This window comes from Lontra canadensis, unplaced genomic scaffold (genome assembly GCF_010015895.1).
Source record: "Lontra canadensis isolate GAN:19392208 unplaced genomic scaffold, GSC_riverotter_1.0 scaffold12, whole genome shotgun sequence".
Taxonomy (NCBI): Eukaryota; Metazoa; Chordata; class Mammalia; order Carnivora; family Mustelidae; genus Lontra; species Lontra canadensis.
The window spans coordinates 20025334-20050534 of record NW_022631006.1 but is presented as its reverse complement, the minus strand read 5'-3'; the positions used below and the strand labels follow the sequence as shown (position 1 = coordinate 20050534).

At 49.0% G+C, this 25201-nt stretch overlaps 2 protein-coding genes across 2 annotated transcripts; both read left to right on the top strand.

Annotated features, from left to right (window-relative positions):
* The first annotated feature begins 33 nt into the window (after positions 1-33).
* Positions 34-10116, top strand: KNSTRN (kinetochore localized astrin (SPAG5) binding protein). Its single transcript, XM_032856847.1, has 9 exons — positions 34-314; positions 524-618; positions 2982-3111; positions 4049-4096; positions 5284-5389; positions 5615-5708; positions 7510-7571; positions 8534-8608; positions 9344-10116. Exons 1-9 carry the CDS (start codon positions 106-108, stop codon positions 9473-9475), a joined length of 951 nt encoding a protein of 316 aa, XP_032712738.1. The 5' UTR covers positions 34-105; the 3' UTR covers positions 9476-10116.
* Positions 10117-14101: 3985 nt separating this feature from the next.
* Positions 14102-24938, top strand: IVD (isovaleryl-CoA dehydrogenase). Its single transcript, XM_032856846.1, has 12 exons — positions 14102-14254; positions 15611-15700; positions 15954-16005; positions 17943-18112; positions 18540-18633; positions 18845-18981; positions 20478-20574; positions 22221-22314; positions 22807-22888; positions 23397-23501; positions 23579-23651; positions 24306-24938. The coding sequence occupies exons 1-12, from the start codon at positions 14102-14104 to the stop codon at positions 24437-24439; spliced, it is 1281 nt and encodes a 426-aa protein (XP_032712737.1). The 3' UTR covers positions 24440-24938.
* Positions 24939-25201: the final 263 nt, after the last annotated feature.

Genomic DNA, 25201 nt, shown 5'->3' with positions numbered 1-25201 from the left:
GGCAGGCAAAGTGCACCACTCTCCTCCCGCGCCCAGACCTGGGTCCTCTGACACCCAAAGCCTACAAGCTCCTGCTGTTGCCTCAATTCTGACCTGCCGTACAGCATGGCAGCTTCTAAAGACGTGGCCCCCAGCACGGCTAGCCGTACAACATGGCCGCCTACAGAGCGCGAACCGCGCCCCCTCCCGCCCAATCACCGGAAGTTTCCTTTTGAAAGCCCGGCGGCAGACCCGGTCGCTAGTGCGGCAGTTACCGAGGAGCATCCTTTGAACCAGGGCAACGAGGGCTGCGGGCAGGAGCTGCAGGAGCCTGGGTTCGACTCTCCCGGGGCGAGGGATGGGGCTAGATGTGGGAGGGATGGGGTTAGATGTGGGGCGGGCGGAATGGTCTGGGAATGGAGAATTTTCTTTCTTCCGACTTCTTCCCCCGGCCGAGAGAGGTCAGGTCGCGCTCTACGGAGGCCCTCCACCTACTCCGGCCCCCAAACCCATTACAGGTTAACGTTCACCTTGCACCTTTCAGACCTCAGCTGCGCCGCCTCGTTAGGATGACCAGCGTGGTTAAGACAGTATACACTCTGCAGCCCCCCGCTGTGCAGAGCGGCGGCCTGCCTGCAGGTGGGTATCCACACAGCCCTGCGGCCCAGCGGGGTGGTCCGGCGGAAGAGTACGAGGGAACAGACCGGTGGTCAGAAAAGGCGGGCGCGGCTAGGGAAAGGGCAGTTCATCAGCTCTGACAACCTGCTACCTCCGCTAGAACTGGGCTGTCTAGGTTTATGACGGGAGTTGGGGCAAGGGCCCTGTGGTAAGATTTAGACGTGCCCACCTCCCACATTCCAATTCCCAAACCTAATCGTGCTGCATTTACTAATTAGATTTAAGTTGCTGATTGTTTCACAGTATTATTTCCTCAAGCTAGAAATCGCCCCCTTTCTTAAAAGATTTTATTTATTTATTTATTTGACAGAGAGAGAGATCGAGCGCGCACAAGCTAGGGGAGAGGGAGAAGCAGGCTCTCCACTGAGCAGGGAGCCAGATGCAAGGCTCAATCCCAGCACCCTGGGATTATGACCTGAGCTGAAGGTAGACACTTATCCAACTGAGCCATCCCAGCGCCCCAGGAATCCCTTTTTAAACAGTTGCCAGTTTGATTTCCAGATCTGGGCTACCTGGAGGGACTGGATTTGTTGTCAGGGAGAAGGAAGAGAGTCCTTTGAGAAGCGTGATTCTTGGAGGCACCAGGGTTCGCACCTTGTCTCGTTCACATTTGCTTCTGCACTGTGTCACTTAATACAGTAAATTGTCAATCAATTGTTAGGTGAAGTGAGAGAGAGGGGCCAAGCCTAGCCAGAGTTTTCCATAACCTTGGGAGAAGAAATAGGATTAAAAACAATTTTTTATTGCTTTGCCATCTTGCTTTGTGTTGCTGGGCTTGTGGTTGAAAGTCATGTAGGCTCTTGAGCTCCTTAATCTCAAGAGCAGGGCACAAAATAAGCTTCAAACATCAGAACCTGTGGGGGCAGATTTGGAAGTAGCTATTTAGGACTCCTCCCAGGGGACTCTGTGCAGCTGGTAGATGAGCAGTAGAGGATTGATCTATAAATAAAAAGGGTTTCCTCAAAAGGCTTAAAGGTTTGTTTGTTTGTTTGTTTGTTTGTTCTGGCCTTAGAACACCTAAATGGTAATCTGGCATCAGCAGGACCTAGGAGTTATTGGGAGGTAGCGGGGAGCATGCCCCTGCAACAGCCTTTGCTTTGAGTGGAGACTGGCTTTCCCCAGCCAAGTTGGAAGTTTTTAATCTCAGCTTTCTATCCCTGTCCCAGTTTTATGATCATATATAACCTCAACAGTTTAACATTTTAAGGCTATCTCCTACGTTTTTTGCCTACCTAATATACACATGTAAAAAAGAATCCAAAGTTAGAAAATATTATGCCGTGAAGAACAAGTCTCTTTTCCTTCCTTGACCAGCCTTCCAATTCCCCTCCTTAGCGACTCTCATTTTTTAAAAAAGATTTTATTTGAGACAGGGCGGGGAGGGAGAAGCAGACTCCTTGCTGAGCTGGAGAGCCTGCTGTGGGGCTCAATCCGGTAACCCTGAGATCTTGACCTGAGCCAAAGGCAAGCACTTAGCCAACCGAGCCACCAGGTGCCCCACATCTCTCATTTCAAGAAGATAGTCTTTGTTAAGTCCTGCTAAATTTTTTCTACAATGCAGTCCTTAGGCTTTAGCAAGTACAGATTATTAGAATTGATTCCAGTCAGCGAAGAGTGGTCATTTTGATCAATTTATTAACACCCTTTCACCTGGAGGTAGATGTGTTACTGTGTATAACTTACTAATACTCAGAAGAGGAGGTAAATATGTTCCCTTAAGGTTACCTTTTACTTGAAAATAGAGACCTGGGGTGCCTGGCTGGTTCACTTGATAAAGCATATGACTCTTGAGCTCGGGGTTGTGAGTTCTAAGCCCCACATAGGGCATGGAACCTACTTTAAAAAATAAATAAAAATGAACAAAAAAATAAAAACAACTACACAACAGTTAAAGGAGAACTTCGCAGCAGCTTGAGTGTAGCCTCAGGAGAGTGGGCAGAGGACGGAGGAGTTTTGCAAGGTGTTTTGGTTCCAGTGGTCCTGGAGGAAGGCTCCAGCTGCGCGTCAGCCCTGCTGACAGCCACAAGACCCCTCTTTTCATTCTTCGCTTGTATCAATGTCCACTTTCATGCCTGTACACCTTGGCCGTTCAGTTTGCCAGATCATCAGGCTTTTGGCTATCCTCAAGTATACTGCAGTATCACCTTCCAAGGATTTTGGTTTCCATCCCCAGTTAGTCTAGAAGTGTATTCTTTTGAATTAGTCCTTACAAATTGAGACGGGCCAGAAAATACAGGGTGCTGACAGCCTGGAATGGGCTGACCTAGCGTTTCTTCGGTTGGGTCACGACGCTTGAGGTCTCAGCAGCTTGTCTTCCTTTGCAGACACACAAACTCGAGCCACTTCTAAGAGCCTGCTACCTGTTAAATCCAAGGAAGTGGATGTTTCCAGACTTTATTCAGGAGGTTCAGAGAACGATGTTATAAAAGTCACTAAACCAAGACGAGAGAACGGGTGAGAGTTGAATTATTGGTACCCGATGAGAACATCTTGCTAGAGGTTGCTCGGTATCAAGATTTAGAAAAGAGGGGTTTTGAGAGCACCAGGCAATCGGAGTCCGTGGCCCCAAAAGGCGGTGTGTCAGAACAGTCTGTGTCGAACAGTTTTGAGGAGGCCCAACAAGGGTTAGGTTAAGAGGTACTTTGTTTGCTCTGAGTGTGCAAATAGCCGGACCCTGGCCAAACACCAGGCCTTAGTGGTGGTCGGGGTGTGTGGGGCTATTTGTTAACCCAGGTTGCTGGTCTGAGCGTCGTCCTGCCCCAGGTAGCGTGCTTGTTTCCCTATACTCGGTTCCCACGTCAGCCAGCTTGACAGGACGTAGCCATACTGCTCTGAGCAGGAGCAGGTCCGTCAGGCCATTGAGGTGGGCCAGGAGAGGAGCCCATTCCCTATTCATAAGCCTTTTCCAATAGTCTAGGCTCAAATGACAGCACATGGGCCCTCTGAGCTTCTCAAGCTGTTGGCATTGTATGTCTCTGGTTTTTTCCTCAGAAATCCAGGCTCTTTGTTCTGCCTTGTTTACAACACACAGTACAGCAGTGCTACCATTCTCTGATTTCTTTATTACTTTTTTTTTTTTAATTTATTTGATAGAAGGAGAGCACAAGCAGGGGGAGCAACAGGCAGAGGAAGAGGGAGAAATAGACTCTTTGCTGAGCAGGGAGCTGGAGGCAGGGCTCCATCCCAGGACCCTGGGATCATGACCTGAGGCTTACCCGACTGAGACACCCAGATGCCCTCTTTGTTACTTTTTTAATTGAGGTCTGCTTACACACAACAGTGTATTAGTTTCAGGTGCACAACATAATGGTTAGCTATCTGTATATATTGCAAAATGATCACCACAGTAAGAGGAGTGAACATCCTGATTTCTTTGTTTTTGCTTCTCTAGGCAGGTAAAAGCTGCAGACCCTGCCACGAGGAAGAACCTCAGAAAGAGGTGAGCAGCAGGGTAAGCAAAAGTTGGCCACCATTTTAAGGTGGAGGCTCTCAGTCCTGGTTGTGCCTCAGAAATCACTCATAAGTTTGTTTAGAGTGTGACAGCCTGGGTGCCACGCCAAAAATCTGAGTAGAATTTTCAGGGGGGAGGCACAGCCCAGTTTGAGAACCACTGACAGGGCTAGGATCTTCGAGGCTCCCATCTTGAGAACCAGGCAAGAGCTTTCTGGGTTCCATGCCAGGTTCACTACTGATTGGACTTCAAAGCCACCTATAGCCCGTGGATAGGTGGATAGGAGGGTGAGCCTTCGGGATATGAGGTACTGCATGTGGTTAGTGACTTTAAGATGGTGGTGGTAGAAATCCTGGAAGAATCCATCTCTGTTTGAGGATAGCTTGTCTATTTTGCTTCTGAAGATAGAAATAATACAAACTGGAAAATTGATAGAAGTAGGTTCTACTTCCAAATCTATTATTTGTGCATGTCTTGAAAGTTCTGAAGATAGGGGCCCTGGCTGGCCCAGTTGGTAGAGTGTGTAACTCTTTCTTTTTAATTTTTTAAAGATTTATTTATTTTAGAGAGTACACGCAAGCAAGATAGGGGCACAGGGAGAGGGAGAGAGAATCTCAAGCATGTTTGATTCCCCACTGAGCGTGGAGCCCTGAGATGGGGCTCGATCTAATGACCCTGAGCCGACATCAAGAGTCAGGCACTCAAATGACTGAGCCACTCAGATGCCCCAAGCATGCAGCTCTTGATCTCGGGGCTGTAAGTTTGAGACCCACTTTGGGTGTAGAGATGACTTAAAAAATAATTTTTAAGTTCTGGAGATAAAATACTACTCAAGAAGGACTCTGAGGGCACTGAAAAGAAGTAATGATGATGATGGCTATTTATTGTTTACTATGTGTCGGCTATTATTTATTATTTACTATTGTTTACTGTGTTACCTGTGCTAAGAATTCTACATGTATTCTCTCATTTTTCACAGTAATAGAATTATGAGTTGTGGGTATTATCCTAATTCTAGAAATGAGGAAACAAAGTCTCAAGAGAGGTTATGTAACTTACTGAGGGTCATATGCCACTGTATAATGAAGCTAAGAGTTGAACCCCTGTTTGGATGGTTCTGTAGCCCATTTTCTTATACCTCCACTTCTTCACCTAAGCACAAATTATCATTACAGCTACAAACCACTGAGTAAGCAGAAATCAGAGGAAGAGCTCAAGGATAAGAACCAGCTCTTAGAGGCCGTCAACAAGCAGCTGCATCAGAAGTTGACTGAAACTCAGGTAAGAGACCCCCACTGGACCTCTGCCATCACTGCACTAGGCAATGGGTGGCCTCTGGTGGGATGGCCCAGGGACTGGAGAAGCTTGTCTTGCCCCAGGGGCCCGAGCAGAGGAAGAAAGAGGCCAGGCTTTTGCTGTGCAGGTATCAGAGCAGGGGCAGGAGAGAAACCCCCGCCCACCCTTTAAGGGGAACAGGCCTGTTCTGTCTGTATTGCACCTCCATAGGGAGAACTAAAGGACCTGACCCAAAAGGTGGAGCTGCTGGAGAAATTTCAGGACAACTGTTTGGCAATTTTGGAGAGCAAGGGCCTCAACCCAGGTAAGAGACAGTGCACATTTGCCTTCGGAGGAGTCAGTGCATGTGCCCCTTCCTGAGGTGGGGCGGGGGTGGGGAGTGGTTGTGGACTGTCTGTCAAGAGCCCCAGCATAGCACCAGCTGGGCCATTCAGTGCAGGGTGCTTAGCAAAGCAAGAAAGATTGGGAGGATCTTTTCTTTCCCTTTTTTTTTTTTTTAAGATTTTCTTTATTTTTAAGTAATCTCTACACCCAACGTGGGGTTTGAAGTCACAAAGCCCGAGATCAAGAGTCACAGGCTCTACAGCCTGAGCCAGCCAGATGCCCTGAGGAGCTTTTCTTTGTTCCCTTGTGTTTGTGGACAGAGGACTATCTCCTTTCTGAACACTTTGTTCATGCCATTCATTTGGTGCCAACAAGTGTGACCTTGCAAATAGACCAGAAGTACTTTCTTTTTTTCAAGGTAGATAGCAAAGTAACTTTCCCAGGTGGGAAAAGACAGAGGTGATACTCTATCAAGGGCTCCTAAACCTGGCTCATCAGCAGAATCGCAATGGTTAAATGTGATTTCGATTCTGACCCTGTCCCTAGAGAGTAGAGTCTGCAGCAAGAAGGGGAGTGGAAGCAGGAATTGCCCAAGGACTGTACAAGAGCTTCAGACTGAGTTGAGGAGCCTGAGAATACCCAGTGAAGGGGCCCAGGCTTCTCTGAATTCAGGAACACTGAGTTTGAATGCTGCTGATTAACGTGTGCATTTTAGGATATATTCTTTACAGTTACCATATAGTTACCATACGTTTTTATATTATTTTAATTTATAATGCATATGTATAATATGCATTATATATATGTATAATGCATATTTTTGACCAAAAATAATAATTTTTAAGCCCAAATGCTTTATTTTTTTTTAAGATTTTATTTATTTATTTGACAGAGAGCAAGAGGGGGAACACAAGTGAGTGGGAGAGGAAGGAGCAGGCTTCCCGCTGAATAGGGATCCTGATGCAGGGCTCAATCCCAGGACCCTGGGACTGTGACCTGAGCTGAAGGCAGACATTTAACAACTGAGTCACCCAGGCGCCCCAAGCCCCAAAAGCTTTAAAAAATAGTTTTTTGTGGGACACATGTGTGGCTCAGTTGGTTAAGTGTGGGACTCTTCATTTCAGCTCAGGTCATGATCTCAGGGTGGTGGGATCTGGCCCTCTGTCAGGCTCTCAGGGAGCCTGCTTGAGATTCTCTCTCTCCTTCTTCTCACCTCACTCCACACTCAAGTGTACTCTCTCTCCTCTATAAAATAAATAAATCTTTAGAAAAAAAAATTTTTTAAAGATTTTATTTATTAATTTGAGAGAGATACAGAGAGAGAGCACAAGCAGGGGGAGAGGTAGAGGAAGAAGCAGACTCCCTGCTGAGCTGGGAGCCCGATGTGGGGCTCAATCCCAGGACCTCGAGATCATGACCTGAGCCGAAGGCAGACTCTCAACCATCTGAGCCACCCAGGCGCCCCTAGAAAAAAATTTTTAAATAAAAATGGGTTTTTGTATTATAAACAAAGAAAGTCAACCAACACATTTTCTTTGGACAAATTTTCTGCTAAGCTGAAGAGAAAGCAGAATGAACTTTTAACCATATCCAAAGCTAGAGAGGAGGGAGGTAAAATAAAGCTCTGAGGGTAGGTGTAGGTGACCCTGCCAAGGGGAAAACTGTCAGACTCTTTGAGAAGTTTCCCTCATGAATACTCCTGTACTTGTCCATGGAGGGGTTTTTAGTTTTTGTTTTAGGTGCGATTCCCTAAGCAAGGCTGACTTTGTCGTTTGTATCAGTTTTAGGCAGTGAGGCCCTGGCATCACAGCAAGGATCCACCACCGATCACACGGACTCTATGGTGAGAGCATGGATGTGAGTGGGCGGGGGCCAAGTGACCGTGGGGCTCTGCCCATCCAGGAAGGGCTCTGCCATGTGCTCAGCAAACCCCAGGAAGCCGCATTTATTTTCCATGATAGTGGAAGACAGCAGTGGATGTGTACTCAAAATAGCATATTTCACTTGGAAGGCGACTTTGTGCTTACAGATGTGAGCGAGTCTGAGTTGAAAATGTGCTACTTTAAGACATTTTTTTTTAAAGATTTTATTTATTTATTTGACAGATCACAAGTAGGCAGAGAGGCAGGCAGAGAGAGAGGGGGAAGCAGGCTCCCTGCTGAGCAGAGAGCCCGATGTTGGGCTCAATCCCAGGACCCAGAGATCATGACCATAGCTGAAGGCAGAGGCTTAATCCACTGAGCCACCCAGGCACCCCTTTAATTCACATGTTAACATGGACATGTATAGAGAACTTTCTGGTTTCTCTCTTCTCCGCTTTACCAAATTTCTCCCCTTGGCCATTTATTGAGAACTGTAGGATGGAAAGGTCCAGCCTGGAGTAAAATTGGCTTCTTTGGTTCCCTCCCCAAAGTAGGAAGGTGGTTGTTTGGGCTTAAGTCTTTGAGATTCTATGCCCTCTTCCCCAGGAAGATCAGTTGTCATCTTAGAATCATAGAATTCTAGCTATGGAAGGCTTCCTCCACCCCCTAGGCCAGTAGTCACCTCTTCAATGGCTACTCTGTTTTGTGTAACATAGAGCACGGGGAAGTAGGGTGATATGTCCATCGCTTGGACTGAGTTCCTCCAGGGGTGCCCCAGAGAAGAGCCCGGCACATGGGGGACGCTCAGTAAATGCCTGAAAGAACTGAAGGATTGTTAGCAATCATCTAATCAACTCTCATTTCATATGAAGAGATTAGTTTATATGAAGAAAGTTTTCACGTATCAGTAACGATTTGTTACTACATTGTACTTTCCTCTTAGTTGCTGCTAGAAACTTTGCAAGATGAGCTGAAGTTTTTTAACGAAACAGCCAAAAAGCAGATGGAGGAGTTACAGGTGAGAGGCAGACATCACCTTGAGGCAGGATTACCATTTCCCACCATGGTGGGTAGGGCTCTGGAAGATTCTTCCTTATTCATACATTTCTTTCTTTTTAATAAACTGCTTTGTAATCATAGATTTATAGGAAAGTTGCGAAGATAAATACAGAGAATTCACTGTCCTTAATATTAACATCACACATTATCATAGTATATTTGTCATAATTTAAAAACCAACATTGATGCATTACTATTCACTAAATTCCAAGACTTCACTTGATTTCACCATCTTTTTCAACAATTGATTTTCTATTCCAAACACTCAGAAATGTTCACATCTACAGGGCTTGAGGCAACGTACAAAACACTAGGTTGCTCAGTGTATGAGGTGGACTTTTGTGACAGCTCTGCTTTGGAAACTTGGTATATCAAGGAAATCTGTAATAGGAAACCCGGATTGAGTCTAGACTGCTTTGGACTGCTTGGAAGAATCATGGGCCAGTACACTGAATCCTAGAGGATTTCATGGCTCCAGTTTAGATATAGGAGTCTGTAGTAGAGACTACTACAGTTCTAAAACCAGCCCAGATATACAGATCTAAGGCTGAAAAATCTCATGTCAATATTCGCATCGTCTTCCTCAAGGGAAGAGAAGCATAGTGTCCTTAAATGGTATTGCCTTTCGTGTGACTCAAAGTCCTGTGGGTGTTCTTTTGTTTCTTCCTTCCTTTCTGAATGTCTTTCCATGCAGGCCTTAAAAGTAAAGTTGAAGATGAAAGAAGAAGAGAGAGCCCGGTTCCTAGAACAGCAGACATTATGTAACAGTCAAGTAAATGACTTTACAGCAGCCCTTGAGGAAATGGAACAGCTATTAGAAATGTGATAAAAAGCAAGTGACCAGATGGCTCCCACAGAGGAAGCCACTTAGGACATCTGCTTCTCGGCCATGACCTTCTAGGACTCACTATCCCCAGAATGGAAACATTTCTGCAGTAGGATTAAGGACAGTCTATGCTGGAATGGCAGTTCCTCCTTTAGGCAAGCGTGCGCCCCCCTCAGACTGATGGGCCCTCCTGAACCTCGCACACACAGAATGGAGGCCAACAAGAGGGCCCCTCTGTCCCCGGAAGCTTGGATTGACCCTCTAGCCAACAAAGTGAACGGCAGGCCATTAGAATCAGGAGACTAATCTAGCTACAGCCAGACGATCCCAAAGGTCACATTCAGATGCATAGGAAGAAAACCTTAATTGTACCATGGAATACAGAGACTCCATGGGAGACATCACTGAGAAGCGATGCTAACTTCTAACTTGGAACACACTCTGTCTAATCCTGGTTGGGCTCTAGACCTCATTGTTAAATGAATGAACATGAAGTTACTGGAAATGGCTTAATAAATGAGGGTGAAGGTTTAGATAGCAGTAACACCTACCTGAAATAATACAACTTGGAGCTTTTAATCTAAATCACTTCTGCTTTTATTTTTTATTAAGTGCTACTTTTAAAATAAACATTTCTCTGACTACCCCGATGGCAACTCTGAGACATGAAAATAAGCCATTTAACTGACCCATGTCTACCGAACACTCTTGGCCTAATGCAGGGAACAAGTTCAAGACTCCAGCGTAACCCATAATATTTTTCTTCCACTTCTGTGCTCTGTGGCTAGCCCTGCTGTCTTCCAGGAGCAGAGCTGGTCTTCTGAGGGTGTCTGCTGTTTGTGGCAGTGGGTGCCCGACTCCATCCTCCAGTGTGTCACTAGCTGCCTGTGCCCTCTCTATATTCCTGAGCCTGGTTATCTTCTGCTCTTTGCACAGCCAATCCTGGGCCTGGCCCCATGGATCCCTAGTTAGCTAAAGTCCATGGTAGGCTTCCCCCTGGTTTACCAAAGGCAGAGCTCTATTTCATTTCTTAGTTGATCTAGGCAGACTGGCTATCTTCCGTGTTTTTCTGCATCTCCCAATTTCTACACTAACCCCACCCCCCTCCACTCTTGAGCATAGAGACTACCACCCAACCAGGCCAAGGAACACCCCCACCCACTTTAGGGCTAAATTTCTTTGCCTTCACACACAGACATTCACACAGTTGGTTATGTCCCCAAAATCAGACATACATAGTTACATAACTCACCAGTCAAAAGGGCTGAATATTTTCTTCTACCCATTTTCAGCATGTTTATAGTTTAAAAGATTATTTACCCAAATGAATGTGTAATTGGCATTTCTGCCCCCCCGCCCCCAGTTCTACTTCCTTCTTGGAAAGAGAGCTGGAGAACTCAGCTGTGGGATCCTCACCTCCTCGTCAGGCCGCCCTGGTTAACACCTAGGAACGTAACTTCCTCAATGCCTATGACGACTCTAACCCAGCGCCAAAACCCTGTTCGCTGGTGGCCGGCCAAGGGGCCTTCGTCTCCCAGCTCCCCTCTGTGCTCCTTTGCCTTTTCTGTTGTTTCCTCCTACCTCTGTTGCTCCATCTGCCTCTCGTACTCATGGAGGTGTTCAGGGTGATTCATCTGTTCCGTAGGCTGGATGAACTCATGTTAGGAGAAACTCAGCAGACCGTGACCCATACTCTCCACTCTGCTGGGTGTTCTAGGAAACTTTATGGAGAATGGCATTCTTAACCTCAAAGATGCTTGCCGTCTATTTGGGAAAACTTGTATGTGCAGGTGACAGGTAAGTGAAATAACAAACAGCAACACTTTACTAACTGGGTTGTGTGGCATAGGTGTGTACTCTAGTAGTTCACTATGGGGTAGTTTGGTTGGGGAGGGCTTGAGGAGGAGGCAGACCGGAGACTGAAGGAAGGGTAACATCTGGAGAGGCTAGCTAGAAAGTGGAGGACATTCCAGATCAGTGAACGTGTGGAGGTTCAGGGAGAGAAGCAAGGTCAGGTCACAGGCAGCTCCGCTTCCTTTCCCCCCACCTCACCCTCTGCATATCTTCCACCTGGCTATTCCTGAGTTACAGCCTGTGCAGTAAATAAAATGTTTCTCTGAGTCTGTAAACTGCGCCAGCCAATTATAAACCCAAGCAGGGGGCTGTCATTGGAACCTCCGGGGAGAAAATCAAAGCATGAAATGCTGAAGGAAAGAATAAAGAGCTGAAGGGATATCCAGATGAGTCTTGGGGAAGTGAGTTAGGGAACTGACTGGGCTTATGCAGAGGTTCAAGGTAAGAGGAGATGTCTGTCACTTAACTATTTGTACTCTGCCATCCATGGGGCCTATACCCATGATTCCTTGCTGTATTTCTCAGGTAATCCTCATTACCATCTCAATGTAAGCACTATTACCTCTTTATGCAGCCGAGGAAAGAGACTCACAGATGTTAGGTTAATTTACCCAGGGTCAAACAACAAGCAAATATTGGAGAAAGATTTGAGCCAGGGAATATTGAGGGTGGGAGGTACTTGGTGTTAGTAGAAGTCTTGAAAGCCTGGCATTTTTATCATTTGGCCAGAGGTTTCCAAACTCTCAAGTTCATGATGCTCCTAGGTAGTGTCTTACTAATATTTATGACACCCAAAGAAGTATCAGTGATTCCATTTTGAGTGGTCAGATCCAACAACTTAGTATAGGTACTTGAAAAAGTGTTCTTATTTCATTTTTAAGTAACTACAATTATTCCTTAATGGAATTGTCAACACAAAATGAATAAACTCTTTAGAATCTCTAAAAGTGAGGAGGGGTGCCCCGGTGGCTCAGTAGGTTAAGTAGGTTAAGCCGCCAATTCTCAGGGTTGTAGGATCAAGTCCTTCCTTATGCTCAGTGCTCAGTGCAATCTGCTCATCCCTCTCCCTCCCCATCTGTGCCCCCACCTCCACCACCCCCCATCAGCTCCACTAAAAAGTAAAACTAAGGAGAGACCTGATCTGAAGACAGTTGCTTAACTGGCTGAGCCACCCAGGCACCCAGAGAACTCCAAATTGACTGGTTTAAAATTCTATTCTCAGAGAAATTGAAACTGCAAATAGATTTTGATTTGCTGCCCTGGGGGCAAGTGACTCCACCTTGGGCCTAAGGCTTCCTTTTTAGCACTCCTAACACCCTTGCTGTGGGTGATATTAATTTCATTTCAGCCTTTCATCCCAGGACTCAGGGTACTCAACTACCTGAAAAGACCGGTTCAGGGCATTAGCCTACCACATTAGAGGGGGAAAATAGCGAAGGGGGTTAGAGGCTTAATTCCATCAGCTCTCTTCTTCCCCTGTTAAGTAACAAAAATTCAACTGAGTCCATTTTAAAGATCTAATTGGCTTTATTAAACAATTCATGACTCTGGCAGCAATCCCATCAAGCAAACAGAAAGGAACTCCAAGGAGGCTCAGAAAAGGAAAGGTTTTTATTTTTTTAAACATTTTATTTATTTATCTGTCAGAGAGAGAGAGAGGGCGCGCACAGGCAGGCAAAGGCAGAGAGAGAAGCAGGCTCCCCACTGAACAAGGAACAGATGTGGGACTCGATCCCAGGACTCTGGGATCATGACCTGAGCTAAAAGCAGATGCTTTAACCGACTGAGCTACCCCGGCATTCTAAAGAAAAGGTTTTTAAAGGTAGCAAAGGAACCGAAAAAGGAAATTATGAGCAAAGAATTGATTGTTTCAGGCAAGATCCATCCTAAGAGGTACACAAGGAAGGGGTGTCCATCAATAAATTTCCCAATGCTGACAGGCAACTCCCATGTTGAGTGGTTAGAGGTTACATTCCTGGGGCAGGGGCGGTGGGGGAGTGAAACTACAGTAAGGTAGTTGTCTCAGTTTACTGATTCACAGCCTTAAGTGGTTCCACTGCGGCTCTGTGTTTTTCTTTTTAATACTCGTAACACACTACTCTTGCTTTTCTGCACCTTCATTCTCTCCCCCAACCCTGTTTTTTTAAAAAGCCCTGATACTCTTCTTGTACATTGAATAATTTGCAAGACAGTAACTCGTTCGCATAAAACTCCAAAATCACTCAATCCTGTTACATAATAAAGCAAGTTTTAATGGCTTCTAATAGTGTGCACAACAGAGCCAGCGCTCCCTACCCAATCTTAGACATCCCAGATAGGCTTTAACAATTTATTTCCAAGCACTGGACATCTGGAGAGTTTTCCCAGGCTGTTTTAACATATAAAGATATAGACCTCTGTAGTTAGGGAGTGCTACTTCAAAGCAGGGGAGATACAACTCCTAGACTCTCAAGACACCTTCCTCGCTCTTCTACTTAGTAAGGTCTCCACCTAGGGATGACTCCCGCAGTCTCCAACAGCGCCAACCCAGCCCCGCGGTGAGGACCCGCGATCAACTCTTCACCGCTGATTGGCTGATGTGGTGACCGAAGGCAGCGCGGCCTTCAGCCTCCCGTGGAGGGTGATAGGCTGCTGGAGACCCACCCCCTCGCCGATTGGGTGGAGGCAACAAACCCCGGGATTGGTGGAGCCAGGGGGCGGATCGCGGCTGGAACTGGCGCTGCAGCTGCGGCTCGGAACTCTGGTTTCTTCTTATTCGCGTGCAAGGCCGAGATGGCGACTTCGGCTTGGATTCTGGGACGGCGTGCGGTGAGTTGGAGGCTGCGGTCGCCGCGGGCGCAGCTCGCTAGCCTCGTGTCCCAGCGGGCCCACTCCCTCTTGCCCGTGGACGATGCGATCAACGGTCTAAGCGAGGAGCAGAAGCAGGTAGGGAACCTCATCCTCTTCCAGGCCCCAAGGCCTTCTGGCCAGGCCGCATCGCCCTGCTCAGAGGTCGCCCAGACGCTCCTCTGCCCGGCGCCCACTCAGCCGCGGCAGTCGGAGCGCGGGGGACGGGCGCGGGTCGCAGCCTGCCCGCTGTGGAAACAGCAAAGCCTGGCTGCTGAGTTAGATAAGGAGTCGGAGACCGGAAGGCTCCTGGAAGGCTGATGGTATTCTGGTGGAGGTTTGATGGTGTTTTGGCTGGGCCACAGGCATGTAGTAAAAAGCCCTCTTTCTGAGGTCCAGTTCCACCTGAACACTGTCTTAAGATTATGGTTCTCAAGTCTGCTTAATAAGAATCACCCGGGAGGGGTGCCTGGGTGACTCAGTGGGTTAAAGCCTCTGCCTTCGGCTCGGGTCATGATCTCAGGGTCCTGGGATCGAGCCCCACATCCGGCTCTCTGCTCAGCGGGGAGCCTGCTTCCCTCTCTCTCTCTCTGCCTGCCTCTCTGCCTACTTGTGATCTCTCTCTCTCTCTCTGTCAAATAAAGTCTTAAAAAAAAAAAAAGAATCACCCGGGAATCTTTTTCGAATATTCACCTCTGGGGGCTTTGAAGTGCACTGTCTAATCTGCTATAAGTTCTTCAACACAGTTGCGGCCAAAGCACAAAGTTGAACAAAACATGAAATTGCATTTCAGGTGAGCCTGAACTAGAGCCTTCCTGGAAGATGACTGTTGCCTTTGGGATGTTGGCACAGAGTTCCCCAGGAACCAGAGTGTCTTAAGCAAATGTCCAAGGCTCCAGGAATTACAAAATCCATTTGCGTTTGCAGTCAGCAGATAGTGGTTTGAATCCCCTTCCACAGAAAGGGTTCAGCCCTTGCTCTCAAACTTGTCAGCCAAGAGTTTCTAATCTCTCAGTAATCCTTTGTAATCAAAGTCTAGCGGGACAGAAAGCCTGGCACGTGCCAAAAACTGAAGAGGGTATGGCTGGAACAGTGAATGGGCTGAGAAGGATACTGAAGAAGACTCGAAGAGTCAGTAGGGGTCCCTCATGCAGGGCCTTAGAGACGTGAATAAGGAGCTTACCTTCTAGGTATAATGAAAAGCCATGAAATGATTTTGTGTACAGGAGTGACATTTTAAAAATACTCAAGCTGTCTAGGCTGAGGACCTTAAAAGAGATGAAGATCATCTCTGAGGAAGTATAAACTGTTACAGTCTCTAAGTTTCAATCTGATGCCAGTTGGTGGGGTTACTTGTGGCCTGTTTTCCCCAATGTGTCCTCAGTAGTGGAGATGCTGTTCTTAGTGGCAGCAAGGGACTGTCTCAGTGGCATCTGTCCACCTCTCTCCCTCTAGCTTCGTCAGACCATGGCTAAGTTTCTTCAGGAGCATCTAGCCCCCCAGGCCCAGGAGATTGATCATATCAATGAGTTCAAGAACCTTCGAGTGAGTCATGATGCCTGTGCTGGGGGGAATTGTCTGGGAGTGGGGCCAAGCAGCAAGGGGGCAGTTTAGGGGCTGGGCTGGGTTGGGAATTGTACTGCTTCCTGGAAGAGCTCATAGTCTTCTGGTAAGTAAAACCTCCCTAACAGTGCAGTCCCTTCGTGTGAAGCATCTGAGTCTCGTTCCAGATGTGCCAGATGCCTGTGACTGGCTGCCTTCTCAGAGCTCACTGCACTTCACTTTTTTCTGTTGGCAGGAATTTTGGAAGCAGCTGGGAAACCTGGGGGTCTTGGGTATCACCGCCCCTGGTGAGTATAGTTTCCTTCCCTAATGAGAACTTTTCTTGCATGCCCTTTAACACCATTTCCAAAAGAAACAGGAAAGGAGAGGAAAGTTTGCGCTCAAAGAACCCAGCAATTTCTCTTGGACCTGAGAATGCATCCATTGAATGTCAGCCCAAGGAGGAGTATACTGTTTAAGCAATAACATCCAGAAGGCAAAGGGATGAGGCCTGTGTGGTTCACTGACTGAGAATCACTTAGACTCTTGAACTCTGCATGTTGAATAAGTTCTCCCAGCTCCCCCAGGTGATTTGAGGAGTTTAGAAAACTCCATTATCATGCAACTGTCTTGTACTTCAGTCTTTTTTTTTTTTTTAAGATTTTATTTACTTATTTGACAGAGAAAGATCACAAGTAGGCAGAGAGAGAGAGGGGGGAAGCAGGCTCCCTGCTGAGCAGAGAGCCTGATGTGGGGCTCAAGTTTGTGTTTGCTATAAATTCTGGGATCATGACTTGAGGTGAAGGCAGAGGCTTAACCCGCTGAGCCACCCAGGCGCCCTACACTTCAGTCTAAACCATCTCCCTAATTCCTAAACTCTGCCATACTAGTAGCCCTCTAGGCAGGACTGCTCAGGATAGGTATGTTCCTGTGGGGACTGCCTACATCCTCTTCCCACAGCTGACTTGCAGTGCCCAGTAAAGAAACAAGCCTGTGGCCTCACCTGCCAAAGCCTGGACAGTCCACACTGCCTCAGCTTGTAGTGTTAGAACAGAGGTAGAACACAGTGTTCTTACATCTTCCCTCACCACTTGGAGACGGTTGCAGGGATTTGAGCTGATTCCAGAGTCATAAAATGAAAAAACTTAAAAATGTAGACCACCTTAAGTAAAGTGGTAGAGGGAGCGCCACTGGGAACTCCCAAACCAGACTGTGTTTTGGGGTTTATGAGCCCTCAAAGAAAGCCAGTTCTGGTAAGTTCTAGTTTCCACCAGGGTTGTCCTGGTGGCTCTTTCTGGTGCCACCCGCCTGTGGGCTTATCTTCCTAGAGTTGCAGGGGTTGGGCTCTCCTTTCCCTAGAGGGTAAGATGAGCCTGACTTTTTGGTCAGAGTAAAGGTGTTTAGAGCCTTGATTTAAGATTTTGTTACTATTTTTTTTAAATGATCTCTTTACCTTTCGTGGGGCTTGAACTTTTAACCTCAAGATCAAGAGTTGCATGTTCTACCGACTGAGCCACCTAGACGACCCCTTGTGCGGAGAGTCTTACCAGGGTTTTCCCAAAGAGCAAGCCTAGGGGTGGGAGGTCGTAATACCAAATGAGCCAGGCACTTTGATTTTGGATCTGTTGCCAAGGAAAAATTGGCAAGGAGCTCTGAAATTCACCATTTGTGGCACTCCAGTCCCCCATTACTAGTCTTGCCTTTTTTTTTTTAAAGACATAATTGACATATAATATTGTATCAAATAACATGTTGATTTGATAGTCAAATCACCTATGCTGTTCTAGTCCAAACACCTATGCTATGAAAATCTCCCCTTACTCAGGCCTTTCGCACATGGCGTCCTTTGTTTAATGTCCATTCTCAGTGCTCTGACCCTCCTTCTTTGTGTTTCTTGGTTAATCCAGGTCGCCCTTCATTTATTCATCTGCCCACGCGCTTCTGTGGCTTTCTGAACAGTGGGTGCTCAGGCTCTCTTGTCTTACGTAAGAGGTCTTTCCAGAATAACCCAGGCATTTGCAACGACTGTATTCTGAACCACCTCAGCTGACCAGAGGCAGCAGGCAAAGCCAGTTCCATGAGCTGGTAAAGCAGGGCCCATGGTGTCAGCCTACCGACCTTGCTAGAGGGTAACTTGGAGTAGGAGCTACAAGGGTGTTTCTTTGCTGCTGGTAAACATTCCTGTGACTGCCCCAATGTAATCTGGGCTGCCTTTTCCATTCCACTGCCCTGTCCCAATTCCCAGTTCAGTATGGCGGCTCTGGCCTGGGCTACCTGGAACAAGTGCTGGTGATGGAAGAGATATCCCGAGCGTCTGGAGCAGTGGGGCTCAGTTACGGGGCCCACTCCAACCTGTGCCTCAACCAAATTGTGCGCAATGGAAATGAGGCCCAGAAGGAGAAGTACCTCCCCAAGGTGAGGAGATGAGGAGGGAGAAACCCTGAGGCATCCTCCTGGGTTGCAAGGGTCAGTCAGACTTACTGTCTACAACATGCTGCCCTCAAGCAGGAGCATCTAGCCCTGCAAAGGGTCACGGACTTGCTTTAGAATAATTCAGTCAGAAGAATTAAAAATAGGACCAGAACTCCTGAGTCACTCACTGGATGTCATTTGTGGAGCATTTGAAGAAATGGAAAACTGGGACTTGCTTCCTTTGCAGAGGGAATGGGAAAGGAGAGAGATTTTCAGTCGTATAGGTAGTGCACTTCTCTGCCAGGACTTTACCAGTACCTGGTCTGAGAGAAGTCTGAAGGGGTGTCACATGAGCGGGTGAGAAGCAGTGTCGTGGGCTCCCATAGGGGACTTCTGAAGTCATAGCCAGCCTTTGTGGTTTCCCTTGCAGCTGATCAGCGGTGAATACATCGGAGCCTTGGCCATGAGTGAGCCCAATGCTGGCTCTGATGTTGTCTCCATGAAGCTAAAAGCAGAAAAGAAAGGTGAGGCTCTCTTGACTTGGGAGCTTCTGGAAAGGGAGCTGAAATGCGCAGAGGGACAGCCCTTCTCAGGGTGAGGGAGGGGGTGGTCTCTGCTGGCTTTCCAGAACTAATTCCCAAAGGGGGCACCTTCCTGCCCAGCAGTAGGTCCATGAAGTGACTGGTTGGGATGGGCCAACACGGCTTGAGCAAGTAGCCAACTTCTTGTCCTTAGGTGATCACTACATCCTGAATGGGAACAAGTTCTGGATTACCAATGGCCCTGATGCTGACATCCTCATTATCTACGCCAAGACAGATCCCGCTGCTGTGCCTGCCTCTCGGGGCATCACGGCCTTTATTGTGGAAAAGGTGAGTGGAGGGCAGTGCATGCAAGGAGGCTGTTGTCTCCTGAAGTCAGTACTACAAAAGGCTCTCTCCTGCTGGTCATAGACACAACCAGTGTGTGCTAGGCCAAGGCTCCGGAGAGGGCGGGGAGGGTGGAGATAGAAGAGCTGACTGCAAGGAGAGGGGCCACATTGGAGCCCAAGAAGGATGAGTCAGGTCTGAGCATGGTTGAGCCACACAGAAAGGTCCAGGAAGATGAGGACTAGAGGGAAGTAACTGGATCTGACGACCACAGTGTCCCTGCCAGCCTTGGGGAGAGTAGCTGCGGAGAACAGCAAGTTCTGAACATGTGAACAGCAAGGCCGGGGTGGGGGGGCTTCGGGGGTGTCCAGGTGGTGGATGAAGGCTGCAGCGAAGCAAGGGGGAGATGGAGCAGGAGTTGGAATGAAAAGGTGGACATTTGAGTTTGTTTTCAAGAATGGGAGAAAACTGGGGCGCCTGGGTGGCTCAGTGGGTTAAAGCCTCTGCCTTCAGCTCAGGTCATAATCCCAGGGTCCTGGGTTCGAGCCCCGCATTGAGCTTTGCTCAGCCAGGAGCCTGCCTTCCCCTCTCTCTCTGCCTGCCTCTCTGCCTACTTGCGATCTCTGTCTGTCGAATAAATAAATAAAATCTTAAAAAAAAAAAAAAGAATGGGAGAAAACTGAGCAAATTATTTGGTAGAGAGAAAGGAATATAGGAGAGGGAGAAATTGATGTGTGTGGGAGCAAGTGAGCTAAACCTAACAGTGAGCTGTGGGAAAGGTAGGGCTGGATTACAGGTGATGGTGGAGAAGCCGCCTGAGTCATGACTGTGCAGCATGAGGGCTGGGAACCCTGGGGGTTGGGGGGTTGAGAGAGAATTCCAGGAATTAAGTGTCCTGAAGGTTTGCAATACCCTCTATAGAAAGAGGGAACTAAGACCAGAGGAAAGAAAAGAGGGTAGCCCAAAGAGCCTGGCAGAGATTGGAAATTTCATGGTCATGTGGTACGACCCGCATTAGCCTGCCCAGCCACATACTCTGCCAGTCACTTGGCAATGCAGACTGCATCTGGTTAGCCTCAGGCCAAAGTACATAGATGGCTGAATTTGATCCTGGGTGGGACTCAGATACAGATGGCAGAGGTACAGAGGGAAAGGAATGGAGTTACCTGGAGAGAGTGTCCCGGAAGTGCTTTCCCCTGAGAAGAGGAAACAAAGCCAGGTCAGGGGCTGCCCAGGGTGTGGGTATTTCCTTGAGAAAGCACTGCTCCCATGAGAAGTGGGGAGAGTGCACCTAGAGGCAGAGGAGGGTGGGGCATTAGCTGGAGCTTATAGGAGTGGGGCAGTCCTACAGAGTGGGCGCCCTAGGAGGAGGAGGCAGTGTGTTGTGCAAATTCGGGACCAGATGGGAGGGTGGGCATTTCTCAGGGGTCTGCCTTTTACTAGCCGCCCTGCTTGAGGACTAGTCTGCAATTGGGGCCACTTTTTTTCCCCCCTTAAAGGGTATGCCTGGCTTCAGCACCTCCAAGAAGCTGGACAAGCTGGGGATGAGGGGATCCAACACCTGTGAGCTAATCTTTGAAGACTGCGAGGTTCCTGGTGAGTCCCTGAGAATGGGCAAGCGCCTGTGTGACCCTTTCATAAGTTGAGAAAGTCCATCTCGGGTAAGAGAAGCTCACCATCGTCAGCTTACGACGACGCGTCTAGATGATGTGTCTCCGTCTACTGTGCTTGCCCACGGGCCCATACATGTGGGCCTCAGGCTGCCAGGCAGCGCTCCTTCTGACCAGAGCTGCATGTCTTCCTGTGGCCACCATGAAGGCTGCTGTTTCTTATGTTACTAATACACTGGGCCTGGGGTGGTATGCCAGTACCCGGAATAGACAGGTAGTAGGTGCCCTCACCCTCTCCTGTCCTCCAGACTGCCCTGTTTATGCGTGTCCCTGAATAGCCCACGTGAGAGATTCATTAATGGTGTGAAAAAAAAAAAAAATCAGATAAACTGATGGAAGCCAGGCTCAATGAAGACAAGATAATTCATTTGGAGTATTTTTGCTTTGAGGACCAGCCAGGTTTGCTCTGTACCTCACCCATAGACCATTCCCTCTCCCCCATGACCCAGGACCCCAGAACAGTAGGCTTTGGTTACAAGGAGCATCTAGGGAGGCCAGATCAGTGTGGATCCTTTTTGGTCAGCAGGAAACAACGGCCATCATTAAGTCAGTGGTCTACGCTGTACTGAGTGTCCTACCCACACCTCCCAAGGCCATCCAGTGCCTTGGCTTCCAGGCTAGGGAAATAGTCAGCAGATTGCATAACTGGCACTGAATGACCCATCTCTTAGACAAAGACTCTTCCAGAGACTACTTTTGTCGTGGGTGGGGGCTGGTGATACTGGAGCAGGGAGCAGTCTCAACCTGGGGGACAGAGTAATTCTCAGTTTCCTTTATGGGCATGGGTAAAAAGAACTAGGGAGGGGTTGGATGGCTTCTAGACCAAATTAGCTTTTCTTTGCCATTCAATGCAGTCGAGGAAGAGAAAGGGAAAGTCTAAAGATGGGTCCTTTGTGTCTTGTCTTATGAGTGGGGGGTGTGTGTGTGTGTGGCACAGTGTGGTGGTTGGGGAGTCCCTCTAGCAAGGTCTACTTTTTTTTTTTTTTTTTTTAAGATTTTATTTATTTGGGGCGCCTGGGTGGCTCAGTGGGTTAAAGCCTCTGCCTTCAGCTCAGGTCATGATCCCAGGGTCCTGGGATCGAGCCCCACATCAGGCTCTCTGCTCCACAGGGAGCCTGCTTCCCCCTCTCTCTCTGCCTTCCTCTCTGCCTACTTGTGATTTCTGTCTGTCAAATAAATAAATAATATCTTAAAAAAAAAAAAAGATTTTATTTATTTATTTGAGAGAGAAAGCATGAGCAGGGTGTGGAGAGGGAGAGGGAGAAGCCAGACTCCCCGCTAAGCAGGAAGCTGGATGCAGGACTCAATTTCAGGACCCCAGGTTCATGACCCAAACCAAAGGCAGATGCTTAACCCACTGAGCCACCCAGGCGCCCTGTAGCAAGCCCTACATCCAGCTGGAAGTCGTAAACTCCATGTTTGTCTCTCACTTGGAACCCTAGTCGGCGGTCAGAGGTCAGGTGACATTTTAGGGCCTGCGTGAAAGCCATGATATCAAACCTAGCAGCTTTTATACAAGTGAGGAGGCTGTGGACAGCCCTATTCCCTCTGACTGGCACTTTTTCCCGGCAGCTGCCAACATCCTGGGCCATCTAAGTAAGGGCGTCTACGTGCTGATGAGTGGGCTGGACCTGGAGCGGCTGGTGCTGGCTGGTGGGCCCCTTGGGTGAGTGTGAGGCTCCAGGGGAGCTGGGCTCTCAGCCTCCTTGGCAAGTTGTGACATCACAGCCTTCACCTTGGTGGGGGCCAATGGGACCTGCCTCCCGGAAGATGCACCTTTTCTCTTGGAAACAAAATGAACAGACCTCCTCCTCCCCCATGTACTTTCCTTCACAATGGAGGGAGATATTATCAGATGACAGACATAAGGCCTGAGTTGCAGTTCTACTTAATTATTCAGGATGAAACAGGACATACTCAGGCACTAAGACCTCTCTGCACAGGGATCCCGCTCCTCCATCTGGTGTCCGGGAAAGGGGCACATGTCCTGGGCAGTCGGTGCAGTGACTGAGCGGGGGTGATCAGAACCCTCATGCTCCTTGTCTCCTCCCTGGGACTCCAGTTCCTTATCTTGCCAAGCCGTCTCCCCGCAAGCTCCCCACGCTGGCAGTGGGGGTACAGCGAGGCGCCTCCCCAGTGTCGTCCTCTTTCCCGGCAGGCTCATGCAGGCTGTCCTCGACCACACCATTCCCTACCTACACACAAGGGAGGCCTTTGGCCAGAAGATTGGGCACTTCCAGGTGAGTGGAATGCTTCTGCTGAAATGTGCTTTCTTGACAGGGTCCAGATTGTCTTTATCAAATGAGCGAACAGGGCATTCCATATCTTTTGCCACCAACGAGCCTGGAGGCTTGGAACTCAGGCTCCTTTGGCATGCTGCCTGGGTTGGGACCTTGTCAGGAAGTGGCCCTCGTGTCCATTCACTTCCTACTTGAGATGAATGAACTAGACCTTGTAGGGCTGGTGGGGGAAGCGTGCAGGCTGTAGGCAGGCCCAGGGAAGGGAGCAGCGTTTCTGGTCATGTGTCTTGGTGTGAAGTCACCTCTCAGCGTACGGGGTTCACAGTGCAGCGGCTGCTCCCTGGGCAGCTCTGTCATCTAAGGCAAGTCAGCCTCCTAGCTGTGCCCTCGAGTCCTCGGGCCTGGCTCTCAGATGGCCACTGCTGACCTGCTTTGGGTGACTAGGGGGAGTGTCTGAGAGGAACATGGCTCCAGCGTGCTGATCTGTTGACCCCCTCCTTGTGCCCAGCTGATGCAGGGGAAAATGGCCGACATGTACACCCGCCTCATGGCCTGTAGGCAGTATGTCTACAATGTCGCCAAGGCCTGTGATCAGGGCCACTGCACTGCCAAGGTAAGGGTGGGCTGTGGGGACTCCCTCCCTGTGTGGCCCCCGGCAGGGCCCTGCTGACCCCGAGCCCCCTCCCACAGGACTGCGCAGGGGTGATTCTTTACTCAGCTGAGTGCGCCACCCAGGTTGCCCTGGACGGCATTCAGTGCTTCGGTGAGTGGCCCCCACTTCCCACTCCCGGTTCCAGAAAGTTTCCTCTTCACTCCTCACGCTGTGCTTCGGCTGCTGATGAGCTGCCACCTTTAAGCTCCTTCTAACCCCAGTTACTAGGAAGATGTGTTAAAGCAAATGAGAAAACTGCCAGAGGCCACGAGTGGCTCATCCCATCAGCAATGCCTCTCTCTCACACTCCCTGCCTGGTCCTGTGAACGCTGGGAAATGGGGAGGGAGGGATGCCTCAGAGGCTGATGGCCTTAAGAGCCCAGAATTGAGCCAGAAGGCCTGGGTTTGAACCCTAACCCTGTCACCGGCTGGCTTTATGACCCGTGCAAATGACTTACCGTCCCCTGGGCCTGGCCCCCAGTGAGCGCTGTGCAGTACCTTCCTGTCGCCTTCCCAGGTCTACCAGTGGCAGTCACCATCTTTGCCTGGTGTCCTCAGCAATCTGGGTGGCCTTCCATTCCAGCCCCTTGTCCCCACTCCCACAGCTAGGTGTTTCCCACAGCCTCCCCTCTCAGCTCCATTTGCTGCTTGTCTTTAAATCAGCCTCTCCTCTGGCCTCTTTCTATATACTTGGTTCTCTGTTTGCTTTCCTCACTGCCCCTCACCTCCTGTTGTCCTTTCCTCTCTGCCCGAACCTGGCCACAGGTGCCAACGGCTACATCAACGACTTTCCCATGGGCCGCTTTCTGCGAGATGCCAAGCTGTATGAGATTGGGGCTGGGACCAGTGAGGTGAGACGGTTGATCATCGGCAGAGCCTTCAATGCAGACTTCCACTAAGCCCAAGACCCTTCACCCCCTTTCTCAGCACCAAGAGGCCTTTCTTTGGACATAGAGATATGGCAGCTCTCCTGCTGCTTGGCAGCACTCACATCAGCCCTTGGCCTCTGCGTGAGGTCTCTACCATGGCTGACAAGTGCTGTGGGCCTCAGAGCCTGGCCCCCAGGATGCCACAAGTTGAAGGCAGACATGGGGGACGGTGGGGAGCAGCATTTCTAGTTACACCTTCCGGTCTGAAGAAGCTGGAGGACGTTAATGAGGGTTGTGGTGGGTGGAGGGCCTTCCTGGAAAGTGGCTTAAAATGGACTCAGCAGGAAGCATACTGGCTGTTCTGGGGCTTCTGGGAAGGCAAGAAGCCACCCCTTTTTTTGGAGGAGGAGGGGGGCTATGCCTCTGGCAGGGAGCCCAGTACCCTAGAGGCATTGCCCCTCTGCATGTATTTGAACATGGCAGCCTCGTCTTTCTAGGGAAAAAAACAAACAAACAAAACCCAAACCTAGCCTTTGTTTCTGCTGATTTCTAGAGGCATCAGCTCCTGATAGCTGGTGAGCAGGCACCCTCTCAGCCACCGCTAGCGGTTCCTCCAGGCCCCTCCAGGGCTTTATTCATTACGGCTGAAACCCCGAGGTGTTGGGGTGGGGCTCCAGGAAGAGGCAGCTCAGAGCACCTGGGCCACCCAGACTCCACGATGTGGCAGAGATCGGCGTGCTTGTGAGCCTCCATGGCAGCACCTCTGAGTCCTTCAGCCCTGCCTGGCCGCCG

Coding starts and splice junctions, on each gene's coding strand:
- KNSTRN (XM_032856847.1), top strand. CDS start 106: ATGGCAGCTTCTAAAGACGTGGCCCCCAGCACGGCTAGCCGTACAACA. Junction 4,097..5,283: donor AGGAAGAACCTCAGAAAGAG/GTGAGCAGCAGG, acceptor TTATCATTACAG/CTACAAACCACTGAGTAAGC. Junction 7,572..8,533: donor CCGATCACACGGACTCTATG/GTGAGAGCATGG, acceptor CTTTCCTCTTAG/TTGCTGCTAGAAACTTTGCA.
- IVD (XM_032856846.1), top strand. CDS start 14,102: ATGGCGACTTCGGCTTGGATTCTGGGACGGCGTGCGGTGAGTTGGAGG. Junction 18,982..20,477: donor CGGCCTTTATTGTGGAAAAG/GTGAGTGGAGGG, acceptor CCCCCCTTAAAG/GGTATGCCTGGCTTCAGCAC. Junction 22,889..23,396: donor AGAAGATTGGGCACTTCCAG/GTGAGTGGAATG, acceptor CCTTGTGCCCAG/CTGATGCAGGGGAAAATGGC.